Source organism: Lepisma saccharinum, chromosome 1 (assembly GCF_977018435.1).
Source record: "Lepisma saccharinum chromosome 1, izLepSacc3.1, whole genome shotgun sequence".
NCBI classification, from domain to species: Eukaryota; Metazoa; Arthropoda; class Insecta; order Zygentoma; family Lepismatidae; genus Lepisma; species Lepisma saccharinum.
Window position 1 is genome coordinate 130,421,236 of NC_139229.1, and position 18,673 is coordinate 130,439,908.

Genomic DNA, 18,673 nt, shown 5'->3' on the forward strand with positions numbered 1-18,673 from the left:
CCCAGATGAAAAATGTTAAATAAACCCCTGCAACAGACCATCTGCAATCTCTGATAGAAACTCTAACAGGATACACAGACCTTCTGACCTACATTAGGGAGGGTCGTTGTTTTTAATTCTTGTCACTTGCGAGTATGTGAAAAGTCTCCACATTTTGTTAACACACATTCAAAAATATTCTCTTTTTTGTCGTAAAAATCGCACCTCATATGAATTTGAATTATTTTCATCATGTGGAGGGGAAAATAAAATTATTCACAGATGGCACAAGTTTAAATTAAACAAAAATATGTACATTTAAGTACAACCGTCACTCTGCCTGTGTTTATCAACTTCCTTCCAGTTCCTTTCATTACAAGCAAATTGGGTGTAAAAGTTTTTCTTATAAAAAATTTCATTAGTTTTAACAAGTGAAACAAAGTCTCAAATATTGCCACTTACGTCGACGTTTAAAATATTCTGTTCAAGCAAAACAAAGTAGTAGGATTGCGTCCTACTGGCAGTTACACAAAAACAGTTATACTGTACAATGAAGTGAATGCCTTGTGAACAAATCAATTCAACTGCATGTAGGAAAAAAACACCGCGCTCATTTATACTTCCAGGTTGCTACGGAACCCTCAAGTGGGAATCGAACTGGGTGCCATTCTTGGACACCATGTTGCAGCTCAGCATCCTGCAAGACAAATCCAGGGCTCTTCTCGTGCCAACTTCAGTTGAACGAATTGTCATCAACCCAAAGCAGCATCTTGAAATTACTGACAACTTAAGTGACAATGAAGGTATGTCTGATGTGTGTGTGTGTGTGATGTTGATAATATGGAATTTGATCATGGAAATCTCCAAATCAAAATGGCTCTTTGTATATTAAGAGTGTCCAGACGGGAGTAAAGAAACAGTTGTAAGGTCTTGTCCATTAGAAGGATAGTGATGGGTTAATGTTCGTCGGTTTATTTTGGGAATACAGGAAGTGAAAAAATTTCGGGCCTCCCCAATAGTCACACAAAGCATTATACTGGTTATGAGTCCAGACGCTACAGCCTCGCTAGTCAGCAAAATGCATTATATGGAGTACAATGTGGTGTCTTACATCACCTATGACAATGTACATATTTTTAAAACAGTTTTATTTCCTATTAACAGGCATCCCAGTACATTTCTACAATGGAATCAACGTCATAAAGTGCGGGGGAGTAGAAATGCGAGGACTGAAGTCGAACTTCATAACGAGGAGAAACGTGCAGACGAATCCAGTGTTGGAAAAATTCCAGTTCTTGCCTTACACGAATCCATTCCCGCATAACCAGAAGAACACCGTCGACGCCGTAAGGGTTTGCACGCACGTGGTTCTTGAGAACACGTCCTCTGTGAAACTGAAGATTGCCGAGGTGCTCGAAGAATATGGAAATCCTCTCTCGCCGACTGTAGTGGAGGTTCTGAAGGACCTACCGCTGATTCAGGTACATTCTTTTAGTTAAATGCCTAAATTCTAGACTAATTTCCAACTGCCTTGCATATGTTTATAAGGGGTTAACGTTTGATGTCCCGAAAAGGAAATTGGAATATAGTCAACTCTGGAAGGTGCTGTACGCACGTACTATCTTTTTAATGAAGAATGTATTCATGTGGTTGAATAGGATGAGAAAATCAAAATCAGTAGATTAATCATATGATTATATGGCGTCTCCAAAAAATGTCGTTCTGATGTGCTCAAACATGGCCGAAAACATTTCAAGTGAATTCTTTTTCGGTTTTCATAGCTACTGATGATGTCCCGACAAAACGTACCAGCAACAAAACATACCACTTGGGTTTTCGCGACGAAACGTACCACTCGGATAAACAGCTACCTGTGAAGGATCCACTAATAACTTCAAAATATTTACTTCGCGACAAAACGTACCACTTCAAGGAAAACGATTGAACTTACCCTTGACATGTCAGACATTCCAATACGGTGCGCTATCTGCCACCCGAATCAGCACCAGCTAACTTGATCTTGAGTTAGGTTAGGATAGGTTAGCTTAGTTTAGGTTATAGTTATGCTCCCAAATTGGCAGCCATATCTGCGATTCGCCAAGTGTTTCCTTCGACAGAAATCAGTGGGTGCTTCTTCCATTTTAAGAAATGCCTTTGGCGTGAAGTTCAAGATATAGGACTTTAGGTCGAGTATCCAGAGAATGAGGAAATCCGTTTGTATATACGCATGTGTGCAGCTCTGGCCTTCTTAAAAAATGGAGGAAGTTTATGATGGACGGCTGGAAATACACTCTGAAGAATCAGCGAAGTTAACTCTTTTCTTTGATTACTTTGTGAATAGTTGGTTGCAAAATTCGGAAATTCGAATAACAGTGTGGAACTGTAAGAACAAACGACACGATTTTTGATGCAGTCCCATCAAGTGGTACGTTTTGTCGCATCGCAAATATTTTAAGACCCTTTGCAGGTAGCCGTCCAGGTGGTTGGTACATTTTGTCGATGGTACGTTTTGTCGCGTATTCGCTACTGATATTCTCTCGTTCTTTCTTTCTCGATTTCTCCCTCCCTGCATTCCCACTCTTCCTTTCCTAATTCTCTATCCTTTCCTTCTCTATTTTCTATTCTACTTATCTCATTATTTCATTATTTTATTCTTTCCTATCTCTCTTTCTCTATTTACTTTAAATGTTCATGGGCTTTCTTTGCGATGTGTCCCTTTATCAATTTCACCCCATCATCATTCATCCTCATCTCGTGATTAGCCAAAAGTGGCAGAAAAGCGAATCAAATCAAATATGTATCTAGCAATTCTGATTAAACCTTTCTATATTAACAAAATAGCTAACAAAGTATATCAGAGAGCTGGAACGATGAATAGAATTTGTAAATTTTCAACATTTCCTCTCTTTCTTCCTCTCTAGCCCGAGATAACAATCTATGCAACATCTTGGCAAGGAGACACGAGTAAACTAGAAACCGAGGAGACCATCAAGGTACAGAAGAAGTTCCCGCAGGAAGAAGTGGAATTTGATCTCGTGATTGCTTCTCAACTGTCTAAGGAAGCAGAAGGGACCCTGAAGCTGTTGAGAGAAGGAAGCTTCGTACTAGTTCTGGAGTGCAGTGTTGCCTCCCCTGCTCAACTTATAAATGGATTCCGACTGGAAAGCATCGTCCAGCAGAGGATGGATACAGGAACACTTCATCTTCTACGAAAGGTGAACGATTACGGTAATCTAGCGTTACAGATTCCTGCAGATTTCGTAACGTGACACACGCCACCACTGGCGTACGCGGGGGGTGAGCTGATGGGGCTACAGCCCCTCCCGAAATTTTTGAGAAAATCAAAAATTTCAAATAAAATCAGTAAAGAACTCGGGGAAAAAACAAGGTAGCAAATTAAAACTCCCCTTTAAATGGTTCCGATTACTAGTTTGTCCTTGAATAACTATTAAAATGAAGGTTAAACATGTTAATTACTAAATATGTATTACATTATATCCCGTCCCTACCTAGAACACAAATGTGTGGCACCCACTTTCACAATTCCCGGAATATTCGAAAAATAAATTCTTCATACGCTAGTGGCTGCAATCATCACTAAACGGTTAAACAGGAATGTGATAGGGAATTTTAAGTCCAGAGTTGCACTAAAACAAGTAAATAGGAATAGAATATGTAATTCCAAGCCAAGAGTTAGGTAAGAATAATTTGCATGTTTCATTCTATATATTTGATTATGTCTACTAATAGGCTGACATTATCGTAATTAACGTAACCACACAAATGCATGGCATACTCTAAGCACCAAAATACAGAAATAAATAATATGAAAATTATGAAAATTTGCTGACAAGGGTAGATAACATCATGTAATCAAGTTTTACTTTCATTATTAATTGTTATTGTAATGTAGGTGACGCCATCGCCTCAACCAAAAATAGTAAGAATGACTGAAGAAAATTTCGACTGGGTAGACGAACTGAAATCGACGGTGAAGAAAAGCGACGAAGATGGAGGAACAGTTTTCCTGGTCGCGGAGAAAGAACCAATGAGCGGAATCATGGGACTCGTCAACTGCATCAGACTGGAGCCACATGGAAAGAAATTAAGGTGGGCGTTGTACTGTATTGCTGAATACAAATATAAAGAGTGAAGTACTGCTTATAATTTTGTTTGAATAATATAAGTATTATAACATTTTTCTTTTTGGTTCGGTTTTGATAATGTTCTCTGCAATGCACCGCACCACGTAGTATGCTCCGAGACAAGTCAACCTTGCCGCAATGTTAAGTCATATACCTGCGGGCAGAATATAGTTCCGCTTATGCGGATTCTCTTCTGACGCAACTGTCCACCTGCCACGATACAGTTTATATATAATACAGGGAGTCCATAAAGTCCTGCAAAAAACTAAAACTCTATAACTTGAAAACTATTAAGTTTATTAACAAAATATTGTGTGTGTACTTACAGCAAGGTTCAAAGTTTATTTCTTGCTTGTTAGGTTCATCGCCAAACCTCCAATTGTGCACCATTCACATCCAAACATTGTTGCAGTCTTTTTGTGAAACCGAGAATTGCGTGCTGACTGTGCTCTCCTGGGATATTCAGAATCACATCTCTTATTTTTTCTTTTAGGTCATACAGATTAGCTGGTTTCTGTGAATACACCTCGGTCTTTACATGTCCCCACAACCAATAATCGCAAGGTGTCAAGTCTGGTGATCTTGCAGGCCAAGGTGTGTGCCCTCTTCGGCCAATCCATATACCTTGAAATTGTTCGTTAAGAAACTGCCGAACTTAAAGGCAAAATGCGGCGGCGCCCAATCTTGTTGCATGTGGACGTCATTGATGATGCCTAACCTATTAAGTTCTGGCACAAGGAATGTCTGTAGCATGTTCAGATAGTTGTTGCCATTTACCGTGTCTTCCTCGAAGAAAAATCACTGACTGAATCACATGGTCACTCGATCCTGGCCTTCCACTGCATGGCAAATCTGACACACTTCCTGTTGCCTTGAACTTTTCATACCATCTCTTGATACTTGAATTTGCTGGGGGTGGTTTCCCATATGTTGTCTGGAACTTTCTTTGCACTGAAACACAAGATTTTAACTCTGTAAACCACAGAACACACTGTGCCTTTTCCTGGATGGACGCCATCTTAAGTCACATGATCACGTGATTACCAGTGCAAGCGTCACTGAGCAGTGTGGCCAGAACAAAACTTTAAACTTCCACCCTTCTCACCCAAAAAATGTGTATTGTTAAACGCAACAGCTAAAAAGTTATAGAGTTTTAGTTTTTTGCAGGACTTTATGGACTCCCTGTATATGGACACAGAACTTATATATATAGGTAGTGTGGATATACTATCCCACACAATCTCCATCTCGGTAGAAGTGAAGTAATCAGAGAGAATCACGCTTCGACCGTCTTTGGCCAACAGGATTGTCCCAAGTGCGCATTGGTCTGGGTGAGCCCCAGAGCTGCCCTGGCGGCAAATAGTCAGGGACCATAGGGAGAAAAATTTAGTCCCGTATGCTCCTTCGTGAAGAAAGCAAGAGGCTACTTTTAATGTGTTTCTAGATGTCAGAATATCAGAATGCTTTGGTGCCACTTCCACAATGGCGTCGTTTCAAAATGGAGGCTTTCATAAAATGTGCTATATCTCGGATCTCCCTGCTCCAATTTTGATCGTCTTTTTTTAAATTGTAGATAATTTAATACTCTTTAATGTTTGTTATTTTATACAATAGGTAAAATGGTTACTGCGTACTAGAGTAGAATTGCAGGCCAACACGTCTGTGAAATTATTAGTTTTCAATATTTTTGCCATGCGATAATTTCGCTTTCTTGACTTGATATATTTTACACTGCTGCACTCTAAATTGATTTTCTTTTGTTGCAGGTAACGGGGTGATGAAGCTGTAAGAGAGAGGATGACTTTCCTCCGTCAGTTAAGAGACGGCGTTCATCGGACACCATATGGACACTGTGTTTGTTGTGCTAACTGGAGACAAGAGAAAGTGTATCGGAGCCAAAAACTAAGGAAAGTTATGTAAAGTTATACAAATGCATCACGGATAGAGCAACATGGAGTGACTTAAAATTTGTGAAAGTGAAAGAGCGGTTAGAAGAGTTTGACACTTCAAAGAAACATTCCAGTCCGACATTCAAAGTAGTACGGCAGTATATGAAGATGGTCCGAGTCCTTGCTAGCATTTGTCTTATCTGTGCGAACAGGAAATTGGGATCTGCATCTTTCTTCACTGCATGACTTTATAAAATATTTTTATGCTTTGTAAGCTTTTGAATGACTCAGGCATGATTGCTTTGTACTTGGCTGAGATGGAAAATCTTAGAACCACAAACCCAGAGATTTGGGAAGAATTTTAAAAAGGAAACTGGGTTGTAAACAAATCACAAATCCCATTTTGCAGTTTAGGCACAGATGAAGCCCTAGAACATGAAATAGTTGGAATTACATTGAATGAAAATGCAAAAATACGTTTCTTCTCGAGTTCTCCTGAGCTTTCCCGGCTCGTTAAAGAAGCAAAAACCATGGCTGGATTTGAACCAAATAGCAAGAAGAAACATCATGAAGTGTCAATAAGTAAATCTACCAGACAAAGTAAGTGTGTGTACTCACTTGTAAAAACATTTCGGAGAGCAGGAAACCCTTTCATGTACGCTAGAAATGAACTTGAAAACATTAGCACAAAGTGTCATGCCACAGAAGACGAAGGACTACATGTGTAAAATGTCAATAATTGGAGAGGAACATTTCATTGAATTCACACAGAAACGCATAGTGACTGGAGAAGTCAACATGTGGGATTCCGTAAAGAAGGTAAATCTGAGCAACTGTAGGCAATCAGTACAAAAAACTAAAATGCAAATGAAAGACACACTCTTAGAACTAAGACAAGACCGAGAGCTATTTTCGAGAATGCTGATATTAGCCAGATCACGCCCTCAGATAGACATTCGTGATACAGTAAGCGGTTATGAACTTTCTGTAGTACCTCGTTCAATGTTTGCTCCTGATGGGACAATGTTGCACTGCTCCGTAAAAAGCAAGTTAATGGAACGACTTGAGGCATTACCAGATAAGTCCCAGTATGAAGGTATCCTGACAAATGTGATTACAGATGTGGAAGTCCTTGGTAGTGTTGCTATTATTGATGGCATGGCTGAGCTACAAGCTCTTGACTTTAAACAGCCAAGTATCAAGACATGGTCTGATTTAGCAGACAATTTCATCAGCTGTATGGTCCAAGCGTCGTGGAAATGTTGAGCCAACCCATTACCGATTTGAACCTGCAAGTGTTATACACTCTATACCAAAGCAGAAGCTTCTTTCCCGTGAAAAAACAAAGGACGAATTGTCCAATTTCCTAGCTGAAAAGTCTTTGCAATTATCGGCATCCATGAATTTGAGTGTTGGTCGTAGGTTGGCAGCGTGAAAACAAGCACTTAGTTCCTGTAATATGTTGCAGTCCTTGAGCTCCTGAAGCGATACTTCAACTTGTAAAGTGCAGCTGTGTCAAGACAAAATGTAACACCAATCGTTGCTAAGGTTCAACAAATAATGTACCCTGTACAGAAATGTGCAGCTGTGCTGGAAGTAAAGATTTCTGCGAGAATAGTGCAATTACTGAATCCTTCGTGTTTGAAAGTGATGATGATGAAGAAGAGACTCTAGTGTGAGAAGGAGACAATGTATTATTGTATTCACACAAAAAACAAATATTACATGTATAATGTCCCTCTCTTTGTATAAACGGTCCATGAACAGTTCCAAATTGCCTGTTACAACACAGATGCTACTTCCGAGTTTTTCCTATGTATAAATTTCAATATCTCCTCTTGTGTTTTTCAATTAAATATCGTAAATTTCCATTACATTATCCTTAGCAGAGAAATGTACGATATGAATATGAAAAATTCAATAAAAATAAATGCATAACATTGAATGACAGACAGCTACAATAGATTCTCGAAGAAAGAATAGGCTATGAGAAAAATAATTTTTCACATTTTACTGAAAAACTATTAAAATACGTGAAAATTTGTAATAAACAAAATTAAGTAATATTAAATTATCTGCCATTTAAAAAAAGGTGATCAAAATTGAAGTAAGGGGATCCCAGGTATAGCACATTTAATAAAAGCTGAAGCCGCCATTTTGAAACGCCGCCATTGTGAAAGTGGCACCAAAGCATTCTGGTTTCCTGACACATCTAGAAACACATTGAAAGTAGTCCCTTGCTTTCTTCACGAAGGAGCATACGGAATACCCTATGGTCCCTGACTAAAAGTACCACCTGAGATCACCCACACCGGGAATTCATGCTGAGTCTTCCACATGGTAATGAGTAGTTGATATTAAATTTAAAACCTGAATATGTGAGAATTTCAATATTGCCCATTTCCGTACACCGATATGAATTTTCTAGTAGAGACTTGGTGGTTGTAAATTTCCTTTTTTAAAAGTTAAATACTTGTACATGGAAATATGGTACACAATAGCACCCATACTTGTAACATTTTCACTACGAAAGTCCCAAGGCCAAAAAAAAAAAACTGGAGTACCTAAACTCTCACATGCACTGCAACACATTAAATGCATCCATGATAATTCAGCACTCGTCCATTCCGAATGTTGCCAAGACCATGGCCGATATTGCCACATTTAGATATTTACTGCCAATGTTGCTACATTTTGAAGGTTTGTAAACGCTAAATATCTCGTCGATCACACACGAAAGAGAATGAACAACAGACCAGTCAACCATGTATAAAATGACAATCAACATAGAATTAATGTTTCAAAACTGAAAACTATCCTTTTCTTTTTACTCATTCGCTTCGGAGACTAGTTCCACTTCCGTTTTGAGGGATACGATGCTAATTAGTTTGTACTTATACGTACCATGCATAGAGCCATCGACATCGTTGGCGGGGCAAATATTCGTAACATCCACAACTAACATTCAGACAGTAACCCACACAATTAAATAAGAGAGATTTCTTAAATCTGATCCTCAAAATTTCCATTTTAGTAGCCTCCTTCACACTGTCGAACAGCCTGCATATCAAGATCTTTATTTCTCATAAGTTTGTTATTATAAGTGAATGTAATTTTAACGCCCAAGGTATTTAATTTCACAAACCAGACGAATAGTCACAATCATCTTCTCTTGGCAAATAAATAGATGAAATTGCTTGCACGTCTGGTACTATCATAGTTTATTTACAATACTTAACATTCCTACTCAATAACTTTCACTATAAATTGTGTGTACGAGGGAAAAGTATTGCAACGCCATGCACAATTATAAATCTATTTGATCTATTTCTTGTTCATATTTGTATATAGATGTCTCTTCATTCGTGATAACGATGCACCGAAATTTTCCTTGACTGACCCACTGTACTGTGACCAACTGCGAAAAGATATTGTGATGAATGTGTACCAGAATAAGATGTGGGGAAGCTTCCGCCATTTGCCTTTAGATAATTCGCCTACTGTTCCCACAGCTAATGCCTATCTTAACACTCTCAGAAGAGGTGACTTGTCCAGTCTTCGTTGGATAGAAGCTCCTTTGAGGTATGAACATTTCTTAATTCATATGATGAGATGATATCATGGTTTCATAGCTACTGTTAAACGCAGTTTAAAATATGAAAGTATAAGACGCTTATTCAGGTATACTTGTATTATAGACAAATGACATTCTAAAGTACAATATTTATTGTAAGATGGCAGAAGTTTTCGAGTTTGTAAAATATTATCAAACAAATCAATATGAATGCTTCATTATTATATAACAAACATTTGGATATGTGAATTACAAAGAAGACTATATGTTTTACATTTAAAAATTGTTTTCTGAGCATACTAAAGAGTTACTTTAGGTACTTAAAGACTCAAATTCCTATACTCAAGTCGAAAATATTTCAAACAGGCAAACTAGTATTTCTAGAAATATAATTCCAGAATATTAGTAAAAATTTTAGGTAAATGCAAATTGGATTTCTCCCTTATTTAAGCTTCCATGCTGACTGTGACCAAGAGATCTGTGATGTTTACTACACAGCGTTAAACTTCAGAGACATCATGTTAGCTACAGGTCGTTTAGCCGCAGAAGACCTGGTAAAAGACCGCTTAGAACAGGTATGTTGTTTGCACATAAAAATCGCCAATGTTTAAGCATATTTTCCAAAGTAAAAAATACAATTTGCGCATTTCTTGACATTAATATCACTTGTATGTGGTTTTACGTATATTTACAAACTCACATTAATGTGCGTACTTAAGGTACAAAACATTAACACTTTTCAAGCTTCGGCTGTAGAAGTGACAACGGCACATAATGATGATACACTGGATAGTCACGCACGCTTTTTGGTTATAATGTGCTCGTTACAACCCACAGTGTCTGTGAATGTGTCCCTTCAAATTTATATGTTATGCATATATATAAATATATATTGCATAAATTATTTTTCTAAAAGTACACAGTTTGCTGAATATGGGCCTTCCTTTCATTAGGTAATATTATTCATATATTTCTATGTTATTACTATTTTTAATATGGTGGTTTCCGTGTAAGAGGTTTCAAGAAAACGTACATTTTTAGTGTTCCTCAATGTTTTGATAGTGAAAGCATGTAGATTTTAATTTTTTTATGAACATGAAGAGAAGGTGGAAGGAGAAGAGGATGTGCTTAAACCCCTTCTCTTTCTCTCTTTGGCTTTCTCTTTGTATATGTATATCTGTCTCTTTCCTTCTATGTTCCTCTCTGTATGTCTCTCTATTTTTCTATGTGTCGTCTCTCTTTATCACACACTCTCTCTCTCTCTCTGTACATGATGTATGTAGATATCTCTCTCTCTCTTCTCTGTCTGTCTGTGTTTGTGTGCGAGTGTGTGTGCGTGCACGAACTGCTTGGAGGTAATTTTGTACTCCTCCAAAAACGTTCCTGCGACACTGATCTTTCATCAGCAACAACAGAGCTCAGCGTGTCAGAATTAGGTGCGACATAACCTGTGACTATTTATGATTTAACATGTTCAATTTTGTGATTTTTCCAATAATGAACGAAGTTGTGTTCCATGAATTCAGGAGTGCGTGCTGGGACTGGAATTCTCTGGAAGGAACAGCAAAGGAGAGAGGGTGATGGGGCTGGTGAACACCAGAGGCCTCGCCACCAAAGTGGCCGCCGATGCAGAGTTTGTGTGGGAGATTCCTGAATCGTGGACCATGGAGCACGCTGCTTCCGTGCCTTGCGTTTACGCGACGGTATGGAACAATGCATATTATTCTTACAATCTCTAGCTCATCTCACATTTTGTAATGTTGTGGTAAAAATAGGTGTTAATGTTTGACTATTGTGTTTCTATTTTTCATTATTTTCCATCGCTGTACCGCTTTTGGGCTATACCTCAAGTTATGTACTGCTCAACTCATTTCACGCACTTGATTCGCTACTTATTTATTACATCTCATATTCCTGCACGCTGGTAAAATAGTAGAAATTTTAGTGCATTACAATCAGGGTGCACTTATTCGCTTCTAGAATATGTATTTCTGACACCTCCGCAACTGATCCGCATGTTGAATTTTTCAGGTGTATTACGCTTTATTCCTTCGAGGGCAGATGCAACGGGGTGAATCAATCCTAATTCACGCAGGAAGCGGTGGTGTAGGCCAAGCGGCCATATCCGTGGCTCTCCATATGGGATGCACGGTCTACACTACAGTCGGAACTCAGGAGAAGAGAGATTTTCTGAAGAAGAGATTTGAACAGGTACGACGCGAAGTTGTAGATAGTGTGCGCAGGCTTACATTAAAGTAGAGAGTAACAGAACGTGTGCGCAGGCGCGTAAGAGGAAGTGAGTACAACCCTCGTAGAGGTGCTTCGGTTCATTTCAAATCGATTCAGCTGATACCTCTGTGACTTTTTAGCTTGTACGATATAAGTGCTTGAAGAAAGTGTTTTCTCAATATAGCTCATACTAGTGAGTTCTTTAGACTGTAGTTAACTAGTGTTTCATGTAGTTCCCATTCCCACACACGATTTCTACCTAGAATAAATCGCAAGAATAGACTAGAACAAACGCACAAGCTCCTGAAATCTTACTTTATTGGAAGAAATGAATAGGGCCAATTTTCGACAAAGTCACGCTATTTATATCCATCTTTCTCGTCTCGATTTTTCCATTTCTTATCCATTCATACAATCTAGCTCTAAGCTGTCACCACAATTGCTGTAACACAACACCGAATTCGAGTGTGAGATGTCTCTAAACGTGTTGTTGCTGCTAGAAAGCCTATGGTCTAGCAAGACACCAAAGATGATGTTGAACAAAAACCACTTCTGAACATCACAGGGTGTGTTCAATTGCATTAAGTCTTGGTAATGGTAACATTATAATTGGTGCTCCTTGTACCACACCACTTACAGTGTATACTGGAGAATTATGGTCTAACACAGTCAATTTCAGCTGCAATTAAAATATTGTAAGAAAATGACAGTGACCAATCAGGAGCGCCGACTTGTCAAAATTATTGGGCGGGGCCCCCTCTGATCACTGAAATATATCAATGAATGACTCACTCCCTCCCTTTTTTAAAAACAAAAAATAATTCTTCGTATTGCAGTGTTAAGCAGCTATTATATTATATTCCTCATGCAAATGAAATGTAACATGAAAAACTTTTAGAAAATGTTTCAAAGTCTCCTTATGTCTTTTGTGTCTGCTCATTTGTTTTTTAGATAACAATTAACATTTTTATTTAAAAGTAGGCTATGTAATTACATTAATAGGTCAACATAACAGTTTTATTCCGGGCTCGGTAGACCGTGTTGGGTGGTAGACTCAACTCGCTTTGATCCGGAGGTCTCGGGTTCGAGTCCCGGCGAGGGCATGGGTGTGTTTTAATGTCCGCAGCAGACTTGTAGTGAAAGAACATGTGACGGGTGCAAATAACCTTAGTGTTGACGTACCCATAAAAATAACGAATATTTACAATATTTAACAGTTTTATTTAATTATTTACATAAATGCTAACACAAATCGCAGTAAAATTAGTTTTACTTTTTTGTTCTTGATACAATATTTTACCTTTTTAATTTAATTTTGCAATAATAAAAAAACACACAGCACGCCGTGCTTTAGGAAAAATGCCTTTGATCATAGCCGTTTCCGGTTTCGCAATACAGACTTTTCCTAAGCTTTCCTTGCGTACTTTACTGCAAGGCAGTGTGAAATAAACTCAAAGACTTTAGAATTATTTTCCCCTTATTCTTTGGACTAGAGGAAGAGATTTCGAGGATAACTAAATATCGTACATATCAATATTGCCTGAAAGTCGTGTTTTCGACCTTAAATTGTTCAGAATTCACTAAACAACATACTGGTATAATTGTGATATAACTTCGTTATTTTGAAACTCTTTTTAGTAAAAATATTAACAATACTCATAATTATATATTTAGTATATAGTAATAAGTCATGTGTTTTGCTGTCTCCGGTCATAGCCCCGTCCCCCCCGCCCCAAAGTTGATGCTTTAGCGGTCTCAGCCCCCCAAAGTTGATGGTCTAGAACATTTCAAATGTGTATTTAAAGTTAAGTTCATGTTGCACAATTCAGAGTAAACTTTACAAGAGAAGCAAAATAATACATTAGATCCTCTTAAGCAAAATTATTTGAGGGGCTCTGCCCCCACATCATTAACATGGGTGGGGGGGTGGGGGGCTCGAACGCGTGAAATGTTCTTGGTAACTAAATTTTTGTGTATGAATTAGGTTAATTATTATTATCATCATCATCATTTGTTTTAAAGATATACACATTGAAGCATTTGTATTTTTGTTCTGTTTTCTTCCGCTTTAAACTAATCGCGGCGATGATGATAATGATGATTGCATGAAACGACAAGGGGAAACCCACAAAACTTCCTTACTACCATCGACATGAGTGTAACGAAACTTTCAGACCAAGGGACAAGCGACACGGGATGATCACACTGATATGACTAGTGACACAGACACTTCCAGACTGTAAAATAGCATTCATTGCGCATGAGGGCCCAAACAGCAAACGACACGTTCAATGTCGTATTCACGTGCTACTTGTTACTTCGGTCTGAAAGCTCCTTAAAGGAAGGGTGATCAGACCGAAGCGACGCGCCACAGGGGGGGCAACTAAGTGACAAGCTTTCAGTCTATTAGCAAGCGTTTGCTGCTATTTATGCGAACAGCAGATCTAGGCGACACGATAAGCCACACGTGTCACTTTGTCGCTTGCGTCTCGCTCGCTCACACTTGACCCCTTTCCTCAATAGCTTGCAACGTGTTGCCGTGCTTTGTTGTTCGCGCATGCGCGATGCAATGTGTGTCTTGATTTAGGGAGATTGCGCACCAAAGCGACAAGCGGCACGCGACACTTATCGTTTGAGGATTTCACCAACCGAACGCTGGCCTGTGCTGCCCGTCATGCCGCTACGATGTGAAATGTTGCTCTTGATTGGCTCGTTTCCAAGCAATATGTGTCGCTTCGGTATGAAAGTTGCCTTGGACAGAAGGACACGTGTCGCTTTGGTGTGAATCGTTGTTGCGTGTCGCTTTTATCTAAAATCTCCATGAGGAAACGGTGCAGTCAGAGCTTGTGTCCCTACGGTTCGAAAGGCTGCATTGATTACCAACTGCTCGCTTCCAAGCGACATTTGTGGTTTGTCAACTCGGTATGAAATATCTCTCAGGATACTATTTATATTCTAATAACATAGAAAAATAAACTCTAGTACACAATCCAACACCTGACGTCCGGAATCACATTGCGATGTTTCTTCTTGTGTTACGCATGCTATTTATTTATTAATTTTATTTTACTTTCCTTTCCAAATTAGTGCCATTTCGTGACTGCAAATCACTCCACAAATATAACTGCTTCCATCAATTCACGTACCGCCTTTCTAGATAAACAAATCTACACAATATATTCCAAAAACTAACTAAGCCGCATTACTTCCATAAGAAAATTAACAGCTGTGCTGATCGCACTGCCATCTATGTTGTCATCCGTCTCGGGAATCAGTTTCATGGGTCGTTTTCCACACTATGTTATTCAAGGCGCTGTAGTACAATTAACTACAACTTCATAGTTAACGGTAATAATATATTTATAATAATACAGTTTTTATAAATCGTGTATTTCCAATTCACACAACTGCAATTTATAATCATTAAACCTACCTTTATGCAAAATAGTCAAATTTCAATTTGAAGGTTTCTAAAATCCAAAATAACTTATGCTTGCTGTATATGATATTTATATGAATGTGTTTAATTGTCCAAGCGGTTACCGACGCCATGTTCTCTTCTCATTGTAACCACAACACAGAGAATGTGCATGAGCTCACGGAAAAAGGTTGCTTCCTGTTTTTGTAAATTAGCATACTAAAATTCTACCTTTAGTAGAATATTGTAATTTTTTTCGGTAACTTCTACGAGTGAAGAACTAACTTTTAAATTACAACTATTATAATATCATCCATTTAGTTATTTAAAATATTTAAAATAAAAATATAATTATTTCTGCAATTCATTCGTCTCCTGGGTCTTTGTTATCGGAGTTTATGAGATCACGTTGGATTCCCTTGTATCATTCGGTAGAATTTAGCGTTTGAAATGGAAAGTTATGCAAATGTGTAACGTGTTGATTCTTTGCAGTTACTTAGGAAGGCAGACACCTTTTTTCACGTATCTGAACACAATTCACGGACATACCATTCCCAGTGCCAATTCGTCGAATGAGAACCACAGGAAGATAAATCCAAAACTGTGGCTTTCGGTTTTGTTGGATGTATCTCCTCTGAATATCTCTATTTGAAGTTAGATCGACATATCTCTGCTTCTAATCGTTAGCAGTAAGGTGGAGTCACTTATCTCCAATTAACTGACTCTTTTGAAGAGTGAGACATATTCCTAAAAATACATTATTTCCTCTCTCCTGTAAATTTAATAAATTGGAGTTATGTCCCTCTGGTTCCCAAACGACGAATTATTACCAGGAAGCGAAGAATGTTCGTCCAGTACAGGCGCTTGCGTATACGTTAAGAAGAATTCTCATGTTATTTCAGTTGACGGACGACCACATTTTCAACTCAAGAGACACTAAATTCGAGCACCAAGTTATGGCGGCCACTGGGTACAACGGAGTGGACCTTGTCCTCAACTCACTGGCCGAGGAGAAGTTACAAGCGTCGGTACGGTGTCTAGCACGACATGGACGCTTTTTGGAAATTGGCAAATTCGATATTTTGAACAATCACCCGCTAGGTAAGTTACTTCTTTTTATCGTCCGGTCTCTACGTAAAATGTGTAATGCTGTAAAATATTTCCACAATTATTGTCCAAAGATGAAGATGTCTTTTATAACTAGGGCCCAGATTTTTACGTAATTACGTATATTTTCCTTTGTATGTAGCCAAGCGTCGGCAAACTGACGTGTTACAAACATTTCTCTAGTTTTCATTGAGAAATGAAAGTATATTTGTGGGGAAAACATTCAAAATATAACTTCTCTTAAATTCGGTAATCTAAATTAACGCTAGATGTGTTTCACCCTCAAATTAGTAATTAAAGTTCGTACATGGATACGCTGTCTAGTTTGCCTATTGTGTGCTACAGATGGCAGTCATATCTCTAAATTTTCTGTAATTCGATATTACTTTCTACATGTCATTTGACTCCTATTTACATCGTGATAAGCGGCAAGTGAAACGTACAAATTGTGTGACTAATAATTTTATGATATACAATATATAACTTAGTTGGCGTAGAATTTCAAAAACAAATTCCCTCTGACAATTTCTTCGATTCTGACTTGATAAATACTATACATATTTTGAAGGATGATATTTGTAACGTGCATTTCATATAATGTCATAAGGAAGAAAATAACTTGTACTTCATTGAGAAAATATTTGAAAATCACTGCAAAATAAAGTTTTTCATTGATTTCACAAGCAATGATTCCATTAAAATAGAAAAACATACTTTGTTGAATGATTTAACACCTTTGTATATGTTTCTGACGAATTGCACAGTTTTAAAATACACATTCCGTTCCCACAGGTATGAATTTCTTCGCGAAAGATTGTTCCTTCCATGGAATCATGTTGGACACTCTCATGAGCGAGAAGTCACCTGTAAAGAAGCAGCTACATAGTTTGGTTGCCGACGGGATAGAGGCTGGAGCAGTCACGCCACTCAACAGGACAGTGTTCCCAGCAGATCAAGCCGAGGAAGCCTTCAGGTACGCATTGTATTTTTATCTCGTCATCGAAGTTCCTCGTGAGTGTACTTTCATCAATGTCATCTCCTCATCACTCATCCTCACCAATGCCATTAGTCAAAAGTGGCGGAAATGAGACGCCAAATCATAAAAATTCAAATTACTCTCTATACTTATGTACTTACATAAAGCATGCGCTTTACATTTCTACAGGAAGGAATTTCCGCACATGTCAAGTGTGAAGAATCACTGCTTTATGAAGTTCTACATGTTAAGTTCCTTAATGCTATGGTGAATACTATTTTTATTATATTATTAATATTAGTGGTTGCATACCAGTTTGTATTTTAAGTCCACTTTATGCACAGTAAGCCTAATCGGGACTAGACCTACAGTTTAAAGTGGGGTCCGACCCACTATGTGCCCTCACCGGGTATTGAACCCGAGACTCCTTGAATACAAGGCAACGACGTTACCAGCACGGCATCGTGGAAGCTCTAGTGGTTATATGTTTTAATACTTTACTGTGGATTACATGAAAAGCGTTTTTTAAGAAAACGACAATATAATACGTTACACGTATTAATTGTGTATAAAATACTCATATTCTCAAAAGAACAAGGAAGTAGGGAGTTAATGGGGTGAGCGCGGATAGGGTCCTATTGAAGGTGTGCATATAGATAGATGTAACAACAAAGGCCAATTAATTTTAAGAGTAAAATATGATGTCTAAAATATTGTAGAAAAGTTTTAAATATTAGTTTTGAAAATCCATTACAACGTTTAGAAACATTTTATTGCAGTTGGTTAGAATAAAAACTTAATTATCTTTTTCATATTCTTGCAGAAAATACACGCACAATACACATTTTAGCAAAAGGAATTCTAAGGTTTTTCATGGTATTTTTAATTCTGCTGTGTTTGAATTTATTATAACTCAGTTTACAATTTATATTTTTTACAAAAGATAAGGCAGAACTAGCTCCAGTTAATAGAGAAATAAGCACATCATTTTACAAATGTCACTGTTATCGCAAATTAATGTTTACGAATTATATATTCTACATCTAGTTTATTGTCAATATTTATAAAATTCCATGATTTTTTAGCCATAGATCAATTTCCCTGACATTTTCAGGTCAGTGGACTTTGTGTTTGTTACATAATATCAGGGGGGAAGGAAAATTATGGAACATCATACTTGTGCAATGCATTTTCTCCAAATCGCCCCCTTCTAGGCACCAGGGGTGCCCATTCCCTCCAAGACCCATGACGCACTCCCCCCCCAAAAGGTAGAACATCCCCCCGTTTATACCGAATAAATTACTCAAATTATTCTTGTCACAAAAGTTGCGGGAAAATAATACCAGAGGTGCAACC

General features: G+C 38.0%; 1 protein-coding gene across 1 annotated transcript in view; it reads left to right on the forward strand.

Annotated features, from left to right (window-relative positions):
• The window catches only part of LOC145985652 (fatty acid synthase-like), a 77,554-nt gene that overhangs the window by 38,717 nt on the left and 20,164 nt on the right, over nt 1–18,673 (forward strand). The window contains exons 18-27 of the mRNA XM_083119724.1: nt 606–782; nt 1,144–1,460; nt 2,901–3,194; nt 3,893–4,089; nt 9,365–9,595; nt 10,039–10,162; nt 11,114–11,290; nt 11,619–11,798; nt 16,137–16,335; nt 17,134–17,314. Coding sequence (XP_082975850.1) covers nt 606–782; nt 1,144–1,460; nt 2,901–3,194; nt 3,893–4,089; nt 9,365–9,595; nt 10,039–10,162; nt 11,114–11,290; nt 11,619–11,798; nt 16,137–16,335; nt 17,134–17,314 — 2,077 coding nt within the window. The remainder of the gene's footprint in view (nt 1–605; nt 783–1,143; nt 1,461–2,900; nt 3,195–3,892; nt 4,090–9,364; nt 9,596–10,038; nt 10,163–11,113; nt 11,291–11,618; nt 11,799–16,136; nt 16,336–17,133; nt 17,315–18,673) is intronic.